This window comes from Oncorhynchus mykiss, chromosome 15, assembly GCF_057628025.1.
Source record: "Oncorhynchus mykiss isolate SJ-2025 chromosome 15, ASM5762802v1, whole genome shotgun sequence".
Taxonomy (NCBI): Eukaryota; Metazoa; Chordata; class Actinopteri; order Salmoniformes; family Salmonidae; genus Oncorhynchus; species Oncorhynchus mykiss.
Genome location: NC_143036.1, coordinates 51,916,824 through 51,931,923, shown reverse-complemented (window position 1 = coordinate 51,931,923; position 15,100 = coordinate 51,916,824). Strand labels below are relative to the sequence as shown.

The window sequence follows — 15,100 nt, the reverse complement described above, 5'->3', positions numbered from 1 at the left end:
ACATACAGGTATGTTACCAACATAACCACATCATTGCTGGATAAATAATGTTAAAATGTACATAGCTGGCCATATATGGATGTTCATTTTTCTTTATGGGTTGGTTATGTAGGCTTCTTCTAAACCACCCCTTTCTACAACATATATGATTAAATGAATATCATCATTATAGTCACTCCAGTAAATGTTGTAACCCGTGACCTTCAAGAATAGGACTTGGAAGTATAGATTAGACAAATTGTTTTACCTGAGCATAAAATGTTTGCCATATGCTGCACTTGCTTTTGGCCTATTGTCTCCCTTTTTGTTGGTGACACTTTGATGTCTTGATAATATGCAGCTGTTTAAAGGGCAAATCCACAGATGAAACAAATAACAAAATAACCACCTCTGTTTTGTTAAAAAGCTGAGGGATGGGTCTGGAGAAATGTAATCACTCTCAGATTAATTGACAGAAAGAACTATGGACGCAAGGACTGACCATCCCTGATATCAAAAGTATTGTTTTAACAAACAAGCTTATATTTTGGGTTCTGATGGAGTACGACAGTTGATCTAAACTCAGGAGACATTTATAAGTTATATTCTTCAAGAATCAATGGATATATATATAATTTACATGTAAAAATATGGATGTAGCAACTACAGATTGCCCCTTTAAGTATATCAAAAGTATTCGAGTTTGAACATGTGTCCTTTTGGCCTATGGATTTTAAAAAAATGTACCAGCATGAATTAGATTCAGCAATAAAAGCCCCACTTTTATTCCACAGGCTGGGATCCGCACTGTGCAGCTGTTGCAAGAGCGCATTTTTCACTGGCTGACCACTGGTTTCAAAAACAACGATTGATAGGCATCTTAAACTTCTTGAATTCAACCATTAATGGGTTCAAATACACATTTAGATTTGTGAACAGCCATCAACAACGACCACTATCCCGTAAGGCGCAAATGGCTAAATGAGAGAGCAGCAGTGTGATTCACATCAATGTGCTATGTAGATATCAATAATAAGTGATATCCGTATCGCCGTAGACTACACCACTGCTGTCATTCTTACCTCCAAGCATTTATTCAAGTTGGATAATCGTTGGAATTCCGACAGCAGTCTCACCATTGAAAGGAATAGCTTGGACTGTAGCCTACAAAAGCCTATTCCTGCTCTTTTCCCGCGATCCATCAAACCCATGTGCTGTGTCATCATAGTGGTCTCTAACTTGTGTTCAGACTCGCTCAGGTGGAACAAACTTAACTTTGCGCCATTTTTCAATGCTGATTTGAATGTCATTGAGAAAACAGAGGTGTCAAATTTTTATTTTTTTTGCAAACCTCCTTTCTGAATTTTAAAGTAATCCTCGAAGTAAAGCATCTTGTTTTTCAAAAGTATCTGTAATCTGATTACAATATTTTTTACTGGTAATGTACAATTACAGTTACCATTTTGTAATCCCTTACTCCCCAACCCTGGTCCCACCAATATGGCTGGGAGCCTTAGCTCCTCCATTGATGTACCTATGTGTGTATGAGAGGGAGTGCAAGACAGTATTATGGGATCTGTGTGTAAGAGAAAGAGGTAGTATTGCACAGGGAGTATGTGTGTTTGTTAGAGGGCACTCTTAAAGGGTTTTTCTGCTGCCTCTAATTACAGACCCTAAACATGCTTATTTCCTCAATTCCTGTACCTCCCCTCAACACACACACACACACACACACACACACACACACACACACACACTCCTTACCAAAGCTTTAGTTGCCCTTGCTCACACTCCCAAAAAAGCCAATGCCCCAGATCTTCTTGGTCACACACACTCAGATACACACTTAGACCCATGCCCTATAGAGGAAAAGGAAGGCTCTCTGTTTTGGCTGGGTAAAGTGGTCTGAACTCTGCAGTGTAGACCGCATACCCATGTGAAACTGGGAGCGGCCGTCCACCGAGCAGAGAGAGAGTACACAGTGGGCTACAGCTCTCCAGTGAAATATTCTGTACGAAAGAAAGTATCTCAATAATCTTACGTCTTCCTCTGTCATCCGATCTGAAAAAGGGAAAGACAAAAACAATATTGAGAAAGACTTATGGGAAGTTTGACTGTCCAATTATTTCATCTTAGTGGCAGAAAGGAGATAGGGAACTTTGGAATCATGACCTTCATGGATGGACAGTCAATGAAGTAATAGAATGAGGGCTTCGAGTGTAGGCTGAGGTGAGTTGATGCCCTGGAAAGCTTGTCTGTTTACTGTGCCATTAAAACCATGGTGAATGAATTCCCAGGGAAGAGAAATCATTATAAACCATACACTGAGATTCTACTCGTTCATAACATGGTATAGTAAATGCCCTGCGAAGAATAACAAACTCTGGATAGGATAAGTCATGTTTGTTACTCTCTTTATTAGGTGACACAGACGTACATTAAACATTGTGTACAATATGACAATGAGACAAAACTATAAAAGGCGCTGTTGTACCATAGCAGCAACTTTTGTTGACAATTTGTAAATGTTAATTGAATGTCATATAACGATTTTGTACTTGAGTCTTTTTGGTTTCTCTCCCTGGGTCTGCAAACTACAGGTATATTTTCCCAGTGTGTGTTGGTGTGTATTAGATACTTCATGAGTTACTGTAGATGAACTACAAAACCGGAGTCTGACTTTTTTCATTAAAAAAAAAAACTTTAAAATGGACAAACATGTTTCACACACACGCACACACGCACGCACACACACACACACACACACACACACACACACACACACACACACACACACACACACACACACACACACACACACACACACACACACACACACACACACCAGGGTTATGTACCAATACATCTGCAGTCCAGTGAGAAACAAGAGGCATCAGTTATGATGACAGATAAATGACACACTGCAAATGCAAGTTCAGCTTACAGTACATGAACAGAGTATTTCTGGATTCTGTGGCTTCAGTGCTTGTGTTTTGGACATTGCAAGCCCTTGCCCGTCCTCACCAAGTTACGTTTTTTTCCCCTCAAAGTAGTAAAAGTCTACTTTTCAAACCACATTCAGTGGTTTTGTGTGGGAGGCACGTCCATGGAGTAAAAAATACCCTTTAGCCAGCGCTGTAGTTACATATCACTCCTTTCCTAGAAACTCAAGCCTGTTTTTTCCTGCAACTTACATTCACAAAAATGTCATATGAGGAGATAAAACACATGGGGTCACTTCAGAACTTCCAATAATTGGATAACCCTCCAGCTGAGCATATGAGGTCCATGAATGCAAACTACTTGAATCGCTGCTTAGTTTGCTTGGTATGCCAATCAATTGTTACATTCCTAAGCTTTGCTCTTGCATGGGGGAATGTACCCCCCTTCCGAGTGACCTGTCATTAACATACCATGAGGCAGCAGTGGAAATCAATGGGTGCATAAATACCTATCAAGTAGGATATCATCAATATTTATGAGTAGGATGGTTACCGTCCTCACAGGGAATATAGATACATTCTAATAGATTAGTGTAACGTGTACGCTGGGAGTCGGGGAGCACGTACAGGGAGTGAATTTAATAAATAAATGAACATGGAACAATGCAAGCAACACAAGTAGCCTATATACATGAACCAGCTAGTCAGAAACAGAGTCAATAACGCCTGAGGAAAGAACCAAGGGGAGTGACAGCTATAGGGGAGGTAATCAGGAAGGTGATGGAGTCCAGGTGAGTGTCATGAGGCACAGGTGCGCGTAACGATGGTGGCAGGTGTGCGTAATAATGAGTAAACTGGTGACGTTGAGCGCCGGAGAGGGAGTAAACGTGACAATTAGTGAGTGAAGTCAATTCAACCTTATTCTGCCGGGAAAGTCCGTCAAACTTTGTCCTTGTTCACGCTCATAAGAGCTGAACGGTGAGATACATCACACTCCTAATAACCCCCTGGATAACAACAACGCTGAAATCGGTAAACAAAGTAACATGTTGTGAGGCTCTTCAGTTCTCAGGTGACTTCACAGCCAGTTTATAATGGTTCAAGTCCACTTTATCAGTACCTGCCTCAAACGGATCAGTAATCAATATAGTGTCATACAAAGTAAGCGTAAATATATTGGGTATATATATATATATATCCATCTTTGGAGAGCGAGAGCATGTAAGGATTCTCACTGGTAGCTAAGGATGTGACATCCAGAAGGTGGCAAAGGTAGTAAAAAGTCTGTGCCCAAAGACATTCAGCTGTCTGCATTACCTTTTGAACAAGTCCGTTTTTTTGTCTGTTTCGGGCCCAGAGAACAATAGAGGTACATGTTTTCTGTAAAGTACAATATGTCTTGATTCAGAGGCAATGTAAAACACTTAGTAGGACCACAGTTAAATAGAGCACAATAAAGAGACAGTGCTTTGATGCATGTGGGAGTTGTTGGGTGAAGGCATTTGTGGGTATGAGTGCACGTGCACGTGTGTGTTTGAGTGCGTGTGTGTCTGTTTGACGAATGTGTGTGTATACATGTCCGTCCGTGTGTGTGTGTGTGTATTTGTCAACTAGGCCATGTGACGTGTCGGAACTCGTTTGTCAGCATTCAGCGCTCAGAACCGGGTGTGCCGGTTTCAGCCCGGATCCTGTTTCATTCCACCGTAATGTAGGTATCCTCTCCTGTCACGCCTCACACCCTTTCAGAAAAACTCCAGAGGCCTTTGTTACGTCTGAATGGAGGTTATGCAGAGTTAGAAAGTGTCTTTCAGCAGTCCCAGTTTCCGGAGAGCTTCTCTGCGCGACTCATCCGTCACTCCCCGTCCGGAGAACTGCACTGTGATCCCCTGGGAGCGGAAGGATGGCTTGGAGATGGACTTCGGCCGGGACTCCGGAGAAGTGGGAGACGCCACCGCCCTGTTGGCGCTAGGGGGAGTGCTATAGCGGAAAGGTCTGGAGGCTGGAGAAGGCACTGGGGCTAAAGCTTTGCTGGGGGACCTCACTGGGGTGTGTGTGAGGATATCAGGGGTGGAAACGGGAGAGGGGGTGGTGTGGGATGGGGTGACCATTCTGGTCTTCCCCCCGTAGCTCTTGACCTCGTAGGACATGGTTTCTCCTTTGGTTGGGATGGAGGGGGAGGTTGGTGGAGGCATCCCTTTGGCTGGGGTGGAGGTTAAGGCTGGGGAAGGCATCACTCTGGCTGGGGTGAGGGTGGAGGCTGGGGGAGGCATCACTCTGGCTGGGGTGGAGGCTGGGGGAGGCATCACTCTGGCTGGGGTGGAGGCTGGGGGAGGCATCACTCTGGCTGGGGTGGAGGCTGGGGGAGGCATCACTCTGGCTGGGGTGGAGGCTGGGGGAGGCATCACTCTGGCTGGGGTGGAGGCTGGGGGAGGCATCACTCTGGCTGGGGTGGAGGCTGGGGGAGGCATCACTCTGGCTGGGGTGGAGGCTGGGGGAGGCATCACTCTGGCTGGGGTGGAGGCTGGGGGAGGCATCACTCTGGCTGGGGTGGAGGTGGAGGCTGGGGGAGGCATCACTCTGGCTGGGGTGGAGGCTGGAGGAGGCACGTCCCTGCTCTCAATGTCTGGTTGGGTTAGGTCAGCCCTGGTTGTGGTAACAGGAGCAGGTTTCATTACCTTAGTCTTACCCCCGTAAGGGTTGAAGTCACTGTGAGAGGTCACTGGATGGGCCTTACTGCCATGGCAACTGGTGGAGGGAGCAGCAGCAGCAGCCTTAGAGGGGTTCACCACAATGGTCTTCCCGCCGTAGCTGTTAAAGTCCTTGGACGAGACTTCGGGCGACGGAGAAGCAGGCTTGTTGTCATGGATACTTGCATGAGAGGTGTTGGTGTTGACTGTTGCTGGTGGCAAGGTCTTTGCCTGTCTGGCCACATCTGGTTTAGTCACGGGTGTCAGTGTAGGGGTAGGCATAGGAACGGGTGTAGAGGTGGCAACCGGAATCGGGGCAGCAGTGGGTTTGGTGTTTGTGCTGCTGTTTCGGTTCAAGCCCAGTTTGGACAGTGCCTCCATCCGGGACTTATTTGGAGTGGGATCCTTGAAAGACACACTCCGGGTGGGAAGGTTTACTTGGGCCTTCTGCAGCCCATGGAGCTCCTCCGCCTCCACAGGGTGGGTTGTCCCTGATAGGTTAGCCAGCATTTGAGACTTCCTGTCCTGGAGGTTCACACTAGCCAGCGAATGGCTGTGGTGCTGGTTGCTGCCCATTATCATGCTGATGTTGTTGGGGTAATGGGTGGGCTTGGCTGAGGTGGTCGGGTCCTGTTTGATTGGATAATCTGGGTGGGTGGGTGGTCTCTCTAAGGTCTCTAAATTGAGGCTCCTACGGCAGTTGGGCAGGAGGGAGGAAGAGAGGATGTTGGTGTTCCCCACACTCCCCTGGTGCTCTGCAATCTTCTGGGCGATGCGGACGGGGGTGGGGACGGAGCCTACAGGCTGGTACAGGCCGTGGCCATAGGGGGCACTGTCCTTGCCAGGGAGCGGCAGGTTGTACTCTGTAGGGAAGTTTTCCATCACCTCACGCCTCGGCTTGTTCTCAAAATGCCTCTCAGGGTTGTTCATTACCATATTCTGGGTGAAATCTGCAAAGAGAAAGAGTTTGACAAGTAAACTCATCAGTTCTCTACACGTTCGGTATCTTCAAAAGACAAGGTCAATGGCAAATCTATATCTTCAAAGAACCATTGGGTTCAAAGAACCATATTTCCTGTTGTAACGATGTACGCAGAGAGTCGGGAAGCAAGTTCGGGGAGTGAATACATTTTAACAAACAAAACAAGAAACACAAACAGAGCACCGACATGAAGCAGGAACAACGACGACTGGGGAAGAAACCAAAGGGAGGGACATATAAAGGGCAGGTCATCAAGGAGGTATATGGAGTCCAGGTGAGTGTCAGGCGCGTAATGCTGGTGACAGGTGTGTGCCCTAACGAGCAGCCTTGTGACCTGGAGGCCGGAGAGGGAGCACAGGTGACACTTGTATATGCACTATACAGTACAAATGTCCATGTTGAGTAATCTGTCATGCTGATGATGGTGAAGTCTGATCTCATTTGACTGTAGTAATTCTAATGATCCAAGGGACTGATAATCAAATGTAAACATTACTGTTCAGGGTGGAGCAAGGAGTGAACTGTTCTGTACCTGGCACGGGGGGGTTGAATGGTGCATGTGTGGGGTGGACCAGATTAGTCTGTGCTGGGCGAACCAGGTCTATGATGTCCTGGTCCTTGGTGGGCCTGTCCAAGGCTGAGAGGGGTGGTATGGGGCTGAGGCTGGGGGCGGACGCCCGGACGGGGGGTCCTGGTCCATCAAGCTCATCTACTGCTGGGGTAGTCAGCAGGGAGTCGATGGTCTCCTCAAAGAACAAGATACAATCCTGCTCCTCCTGGCTTAAGAAATGCAGCGCCTTATCCTCCTGTAGGGGGCGACACAGAGCAACACAACACACGAGTTTACTTGGATGGGAAGCGCCAACTACAGGGACACACTAGTAGATCATCAGAAACGTAGGTTAAAGGTGCTCTTTGGTTAATAGGTAATTGGTAACACGAGTTACATTAATGTGACATACAGTATCGTATAACAGTATCTCCTATACCATAATCAGGTCTAGTGTATGGAATATACTTCCTGTTGCCCAAAAAAGTTATGTTAAGGATGTAAACAAACACAGATCCTGTTGGTTTAGCCTTTCCCCTCATACTCGAAAGGACCACACACACACACACTACACTGAATGTCGATCTGCTGTTCGTCTGCCGTTCGTTCGGTGTGCTGTGTTTTAGGGACCATCCGCTCGTGGACATCTGAGACCTGGAGGAAGGAGCCTACACCCTCCAGCAGGGAGGCCTCACTGCCTACCTGTTACATCACTACCTGTCCCTCTGTACAGAGCACATACAGCCACAGAACACAACACAATAGACATAGGGTATACAATGATGGGGCTGCTTTGACGGCTGCTGGATGACACCCCGACCATAGATTTTTTCCACTGCTCCCTGGGGTCTGTTTCACTCAAGATAATACGCTGAATCAAAGGGCAACCTGGTTAGATTGTTTAAAATGAACCTTAATGGGTTTAGGAAAAAGGTATTAGGTCAACAGAATGCACAAATGAGCTAGAGACTAGCTATATATACTGAAGATCCCCCATAAAACAATGTGTCATCTAAATACACACATGTAGGCAGTAGACACACAAACCCAGGAAAGTGCACACAGACACAAATACCTGGTTGACAATGGCCCATTTTTTATTGCAACAAGAAAATAAACAACGGATGCACCTATACACCCTTTCATCAACCATTACCACCACTGTCAATCAGCGACAAACCAAATATTTTTTGTTTGCTGTTTCAGGTTACAACCCTGTGCCTGTGATTACTAGGGTGAACAGGTTACCGCAGCGGGATAACATCTCGTTGCTAGGCATCGCTGTAGGGATGGCGAGATCAACCTTTACCAGAGGTAAATCTTTACCACAACACAGACCTGTTCTACTCAGCCACACACACACACACATGTACGCACGCACCCATGTGCACACGCACCAACACACACATCTGCAGGCAAACTCATTTGAAACCAAACACAAAGACCACTGACTTCTGTTGTGTGAAGCAGGACCAACAGAACGGCACCTTAACCGGTTTTCCCTCAGTCTCTCTGTTGTGTGTGTGTCATCCCTGAGGCATGCAACAGGATGTAGTCATTAATCCTGTGTAATGTCTCAGTGACAGCGTGACAGAGCCACAGAACACGGAGCATGGAGACAGACTTTGCTGTATAAACAGGTCAGTCAGGTTTTTTTTTTAAGTCACACACTGAAAAGCACCTGCTCTAAACCAGGAACAGATGGGTGAATACTTCAACTCTATGCCCCCCTAATATGGGTGTGTAAATTGTGAACAAAGGGAGAAATATTGAGACATTTTGACCTAAGATACCAAGAGAATAAACCATTAACAGAAAGTGTTTCATATAAGTTATACTCACAAATGGTTTACTGTGGGAGCTTCTATCAGCGCCGTCGTGACCCCCGTTGACCCCGAAGTGGAGGTTCGGATTGGCCTTCACTCGGACGTCCATGGTTATCGGGTCAAATGCCAGGCGACTCGTGGGCATCTCATGAGGGGCCAGGGGTTTCCGAGCAGTCCTTGGAGAGAAAGTCGAGGGAACGTGTCTGCTCTCACTCTGAATAGCCTTTTAATCTCCTCAAACAGTCTGGAAACAGAGAGAAGTGGGGACGGCTTTCAGGAAAGGAGGCTAGGTCAAACAATAACATAGTAGTAGGTGTACAGTAGAAGACTACTTCCCTGATAGCCTGAACAAAGGGTGTACAGTAATAGAATGAATGTAATAATACAGTGGTGTTTTGGTTTACTGTAACATCAACATCATGTTGACTGTCTCAATACTCTCAGGGGAGACAGCTGGTGAGAACAGAACACTCTCCCACAGCTCCCCTGGGAAAATGTCTTCCTCATTCCTTCCACCCCCCAAAAAAACATATATTTCATGTAAATACCAAACTCTCAAGCCAAAGTTTGAACTCCAAACAGACACTGACTCAACCATCTCAGCTGAGGTGAAGTACCAGTCATTTTGCAACAGGTTGTCATGTTTGCCACTGCTGGTCGCCTCAGCGGGGCAACACAACCAAGTCATAGCCAAGTTCAGTAGGTCCCTCGACTAGTGCGTCGTTCTCTTAATACAGTTATCATACCCTCTATAGCAGGTAGTTATTACAATATACCTAGTACATACAGTGCAGGTTTTTGCACCCGTCACGCCGTGGGTAGTCATGGCCCGGCATTGTCTAGTACAAATCTCATAAACTGATAGACGAGTTGTTCTGGATCAGGTATGTTAGCGACGAGCAAATAGGCTCCACCGGACAAGCCCTCCTTGTTTATGACCTTCAAAATAAACTTACAATGGATGCTCAAAGCTGTTGATGGGTGATTTGTCAAGGTGACTGCTTTGACACATTCCATTCTCGCCATTGGTTTCGATGTAGCCTATGAGTTTATGTCATGATCAAATAAAGACCAAAATTAAGATATTTTGCAGTGGGACACTGGGACTTCATAATCCCTATTCCCAGTATTTTCTTTGCGGATTTGAAATATTATACCCAATTAGTCCAAAATACGCTTCCATAGTCACAAGGTATGGTAGACACATTTACATTGAATGTACTGTACTTAACTTTCTTAGATATGCACTTACCTTTATAATAATCTTAAAACAACCATAAGCTTCTGAGAAAATATATATCCAAATGTCCCAAAACGTCACACTGTATACAGGGATGGAGTAACAAACTCTTCCTTTTCGTAGAACAAAAACAAAAAATCGTTAGCTTTGTTCTCAGAGTTCTCTGCCCTCCAGTCTCCTCGCAGTACAGGCGTACTTGGCGACCTCTCCGTGCGTAATGTAGCAGGTCTCCTGTTCCAGTGAAGCGTCAAGCGCACAAGACTCCACCCAATACCGCAGCTGAGCAGTGAACTGGAGCTTTCTTTCAAGTGCTGGAGACCGCCCACTGACTACTAGAAATTATCAAGAGCGTCTTTCTCCGAGTCCCAGTTAAATATGTAGGCTATTATAGGCTTTTTCACTTAAACAATTAAGCAATCTTGGCTAATGGCAGCATGGCCATCCCTTGAACTTAACGCACGCACTAATGTGTCACTAATGTGTCATCTGGAATGTTCCGCAAACCTTTTGCTTCAGACCCTATATGGCCTTAATAATTATGAGCTAATATCATGCACGAGATGTAATTAATAATCCTGTTTAGCCTACAAATCTCGTGTAGCAGCTTTTGCCCTGCCCTGGTTGGGACCAAAACTTAACAAACCCGACTCTCTGGACTAGTTTCATTACCGTTTCTACTTTGGTACAGATGAGGTTGGCACGCAATTCACGCCATACCCTGGCATTGTTATTAACATTTCATTCATAGGCAGGCATGTCTGATATTTTCATGAATCATAGTGCTTCTTTTTTTCCAGCCTAGTGAATGACATAATTATTGGCATTCCAAATAACTGTTATCATCATAGCAACACCCACATTAAAATACAAGACAATTGGAGAATTGTTATGTAGTTTGGTTTACGTGCGAACATTTCGTTTAATTTGAGGACATTTTTGTATTTTTTTGGCCGCAGTTTTTGCTGCTGGCATTACAATATTCGCCACCCATAATAGAAAGAGAGTTCGTCTTTGTATCTGTACCTCAATGGCTCCTGTGAATGCATGGGCAGCACCATTGAGCGCTTTCTCAATTTTAAAGTAACATGACTTCTTATTTTGTGTTTGAAAAAAGCGTAAAGCTAATATTGGTGATTTTTTCGCCACCTCTAGTGCTGGAGTACCCAGTGGCGATCCGTCATTCAGGGAAGGCACAGTAGTGCCCCACGTGCTTTGAGCCCCACCTGTTTAGACAAAATATATATTTATTTATATATATATATATATTTTTGTTGTTGCCTGTTTTGCATTATATTTTGGCATTAATACATGTCACATATCAGTTTGAAAACATAAATTTTTTTGAGTTAATAAATCTGCATACAAACATGGTCTCTTTTTTTGCTTGTGTAAGGCAGCTCCAAAATACAGGTGTTTCATTCAGCCTAGCTCGGTGCTTTCTGTGGTAGAGGGGCAGCCAGGGGTAAATATGTGTAGGAGGAGGTAATCTTCTCATGCGGACACTATGTCACCGCATAATCTACAGAGAGAGCTAGAACATTCAAGCCCCCTTGGGTGCTGTCATATATATATATATTAGACGTTCCCATCCAAGAAGGCTTAAGGCCATTGGTCACAGATAAAATGACGCCAAATGACGTTCAACAATCTACTGGAAAATCATTTTCAATCCAACATTGGAAATCGCAAATTCAACAATGAGTAGTTTATAAAGAATCAGTGGCTAACTGCAACGGTTGCAAAGCAATCACTAGCCTGCTATTCAGTGGAGAGGGTGGTCCAAGTCTGGGTTTAAATGTCTCTTATCCAAACTGAAAAAGATAAACATTCACACGCAACACCATGGCCCAGAAAAGGTTGAATACATTGGCCATGCTGTCAATCCGGAAAAAACATTTTGAATGGTCATCCAACTCGGAATACCAGTTCGGGAACTCGGGCCTCTTTTTTTTAAATTATTATTATTATTATTATTATTTTTATTTTATTTTTTATTTCAAATCAATACATAAAGCACATGAGGGAACACAAGCATACATAGATTACAAACAATAGACAATCGAGCTAGGGGGTACAATATCACATTACAATTACACAAGGACCTTAAGGGACATGCATATACTTACAATTCTAACAGCTTTTTTGTTAGTAGAGCATTTAACTGTCTTAAAATACAGTTCAATTTCTTTTTGTAGGGTACGAAAATGTGGTTTTCTGTTTGTAAATTTACATTTGTGTATATGAAATTTGGCCAAAAGAATAATGAAATTAATTACATAAAAATGATTCCGCTTATTTCTATTGTATGTAAAGAATCCAAACAGTACATCTCTCCACAATAGTGTAAAATCTTCATAAATGTGTTCAATTATAAACCTACTGATGTCTTGCCACAGTTTTCTTACATGCATACAATGCCAAAAAAGATGCAACACTGTTTCTGGGTGGTCATTACAAAAGGAGCAATTTGAGTTGATGTTTTCCTTCAACTTCTTCATATAGTGGTTGGCAGGATAATATTTATGAATAATTTTAAAGGAAACTTCCTTAATTTTGTTAACAAGTAGGTAGGTATGTGTGTGGCAACATCCAAACTTTTTTCCAACAGATATTATCAATAAATCCATTCCAATAAGGCATGACATAAGGTATAGATACAACATCCTGCTGAAACAAGGTTCGTATCGCTCTGTTGTTGAATGGACCAAAAGAGAAACAAATCTTTCCTACTGATGAGTCAACAGGGTCAACAGAAGGTAGGCTCTGAGGGTCAGGTCTTGACATGTTCCTGAATAACATAGCAACACCTGAGGGAATGGCATCTAAAACAATTGCAAAATCTTTAGGTGTTACAGGGACCTTGTAAAGTGATAAGAATTCTTTATAACTGAGTAAAAGACCCTCTGCATTTACCAGTTGGCTCACCAATAGGATATTATTTCGGAACCAATATTCTAAAAACAGAGAGGTATTTTTATACAATATATCCCGATTATTCCATATATAATATCTGTGTGGAGAAAAATTGTGTTTATAAATTAAGGACCATGACAAGAAAACCTGCCGATGAAAAGCAGAAAGTTTCACTGGAACTTTGTCAATATTATAATTGCAAACCAACATGAAGTTAAGGCCTCCAAAAGTAGAGAAGACATGATGAGGAATAAAATTCCAGATAGAAGTGGGTCTTCTTAGAAATTGTTTTATCCAATTGATCTTAAAAGTATTATTTAAAGTAGTAAAATCCAGAAAATTCAGTCCTCCATTCTCATAAGTGTTCATTACAACAGTTTTCCTAATGAAATGGGTACGGTTTCTCCAAAGAAAGTTGAAAAGCATCTGGTCTATCTCCTTGCTTATTTTACGGTCAAGATATAAAGATAGCGCACCATATGTTAGTCTAGAGATACCTTCAGCCTTGGTTATTAGGACTCTACCTTTTAAAGATAAGTCCCTCTGTAGCCATTGATTTAGTTTCTTCTGGGTTTTTTTAATAAGAGGGTTCAAATTTAGAAAGCCTCTAGACTTCTGATCCTTTGTAATGGTTATGCCTAAATATGTAAGTTCTTCTTTTACTGGAATACCATAATATGAAGGTGTCACACAATCTTTGACAGCCATGAGTTCACATTTCTTAATGTTAAGATATAGACCAGACGCTTTGGAAAAGGATTGTACACGTTGATCGATATGGGAATTTGGTTAGCGTCTTTCAGAAAAAGTGTAGTATCGTCAGCCAGCTGGCTTATAATAATTTCTTTACCAGCTATGGAGATACCTTGTACAGGACTATTATTTAAAGCATTTGCAAGAAGTTGGGTGATTAATAAAAACAGGTACGGAGAGATAGGACAACCTTGCCTAATTCCTCTCTTTAACTCAAATCTAGGTGAGGTGCCATATTTCAATTTGATAGAGCTGTTACCATTTGCATAGAGAGTCTTAATAGCCTTACAGAAAAAATCCCCAAAGCCAAGTCTCTCAAGGGAGTGGAAGAGAAACTGATGCTCTACTGTGTCAAATGCTTTATAAAAATCTAAAAATAGTATGAAGCTATCCTCAGTTATTAGGTCTGAGTAGTCAAGTACGTCTAATACTAGTCTGACATTGTTAGAAATATGTCTGTTCCTCATGAAGCCAGACTGTGTTTCATCAATGATTGCATCCAGGACTTCTTTAATTATTTTTGCAAGTAGTGAGGCTAATATCTTATAGTCATTATTAAGAAGACAAATTGGACGCCAGTTATCGATGAGCAGCACTTCTTTTGGGGGTTTAGGTATCAATGTTATTAACCCCTGACTCATTGTAGGAGGGAGAACATTGTTTTTAATACTCTCTAAAAAGACTTCAAATAGGAAGGGAGCTACTTGTTCAGAAATTCAGTAATTCCATCAACACCTGGTGATTTATTGTTCTTTAGATGTTTGATAGACTCTATAATCTCTTCAACTTTGATGGGTTCATCACACTGTTTAGATTCTATATCACTGATAGAGTGAACATTGTTCAGTGAGTTAAACAACATATCTGTGGATTCCTGACAGTACGTAGAGCTATACAATTTTCTGTAAAAATTGCTGCAGTATTTAGCGATTCATTTTTGGTCATCTGTAATAACACCATCAATGTTTAACTTATGGATAGTGTTATTTTTAGAGTGAAATTTCTCAAGTCTAAAGAAATAGGATGAATTCTGTTCTCCCTCCTCAATCCATTTTTTCCGAGATCTAATAAAGGCTCCTTCTGCTTTTAATCTATATATATTATCCAGTTTATTTTGTAACTCAATTAGTTCCATCTTCTCCTCCCCCAAGAGGTCAGCTGGGGACCTCTGAGAAAGGGAAGTTATCTTAATGATCACCTTTTCCTCCTCAGCTCTTCTGGTCTTAGC

At 43.0% G+C, this 15,100-nt stretch overlaps 1 protein-coding gene across 1 annotated transcript; it reads right to left on the bottom strand.

Annotated features, from left to right (window-relative positions):
• Positions 1–2,376: 2,376 nt before the first annotated feature.
• Positions 2,377–10,481, bottom strand: proser2 (proline and serine rich 2). The gene is made up of 4 exons (XM_036944471.2): positions 10,219–10,481; positions 8,983–9,210; positions 7,123–7,396; positions 2,377–6,558 (listed from the first exon to the last, which is right to left on the bottom strand). The coding sequence occupies exons 2-4, from the start codon at positions 9,109–9,111 to the stop codon at positions 4,715–4,717; spliced, it is 2,247 nt and encodes a 748-aa protein (XP_036800366.2). The 5' UTR covers positions 9,112–9,210; positions 10,219–10,481; the 3' UTR covers positions 2,377–4,714.
• Between the last annotated feature and the right edge of the window lie 4,619 nt (positions 10,482–15,100).

Excerpts from the sequence above, each read along its gene's own strand:
- proser2 (XM_036944471.2), bottom strand. The coding sequence starts at position 9,111 with ATGCCCACGAGTCGCCTGGCATTTGACCCGATAACCATGGACGTCCGA. Across the intron at positions 7,397-8,982 it reads GCTCCCACAGTAAACCATTT|GAGGATAAGGCGCTGCATTT; the intron begins GTGAGTATAACT and ends CGCCCCCTACAG. Across the intron at positions 6,559-7,122 it reads ATTCAACCCCCCCGTGCCAG|ATTTCACCCAGAATATGGTA; the intron begins GTACAGAACAGT and ends TTCTCTTTGCAG.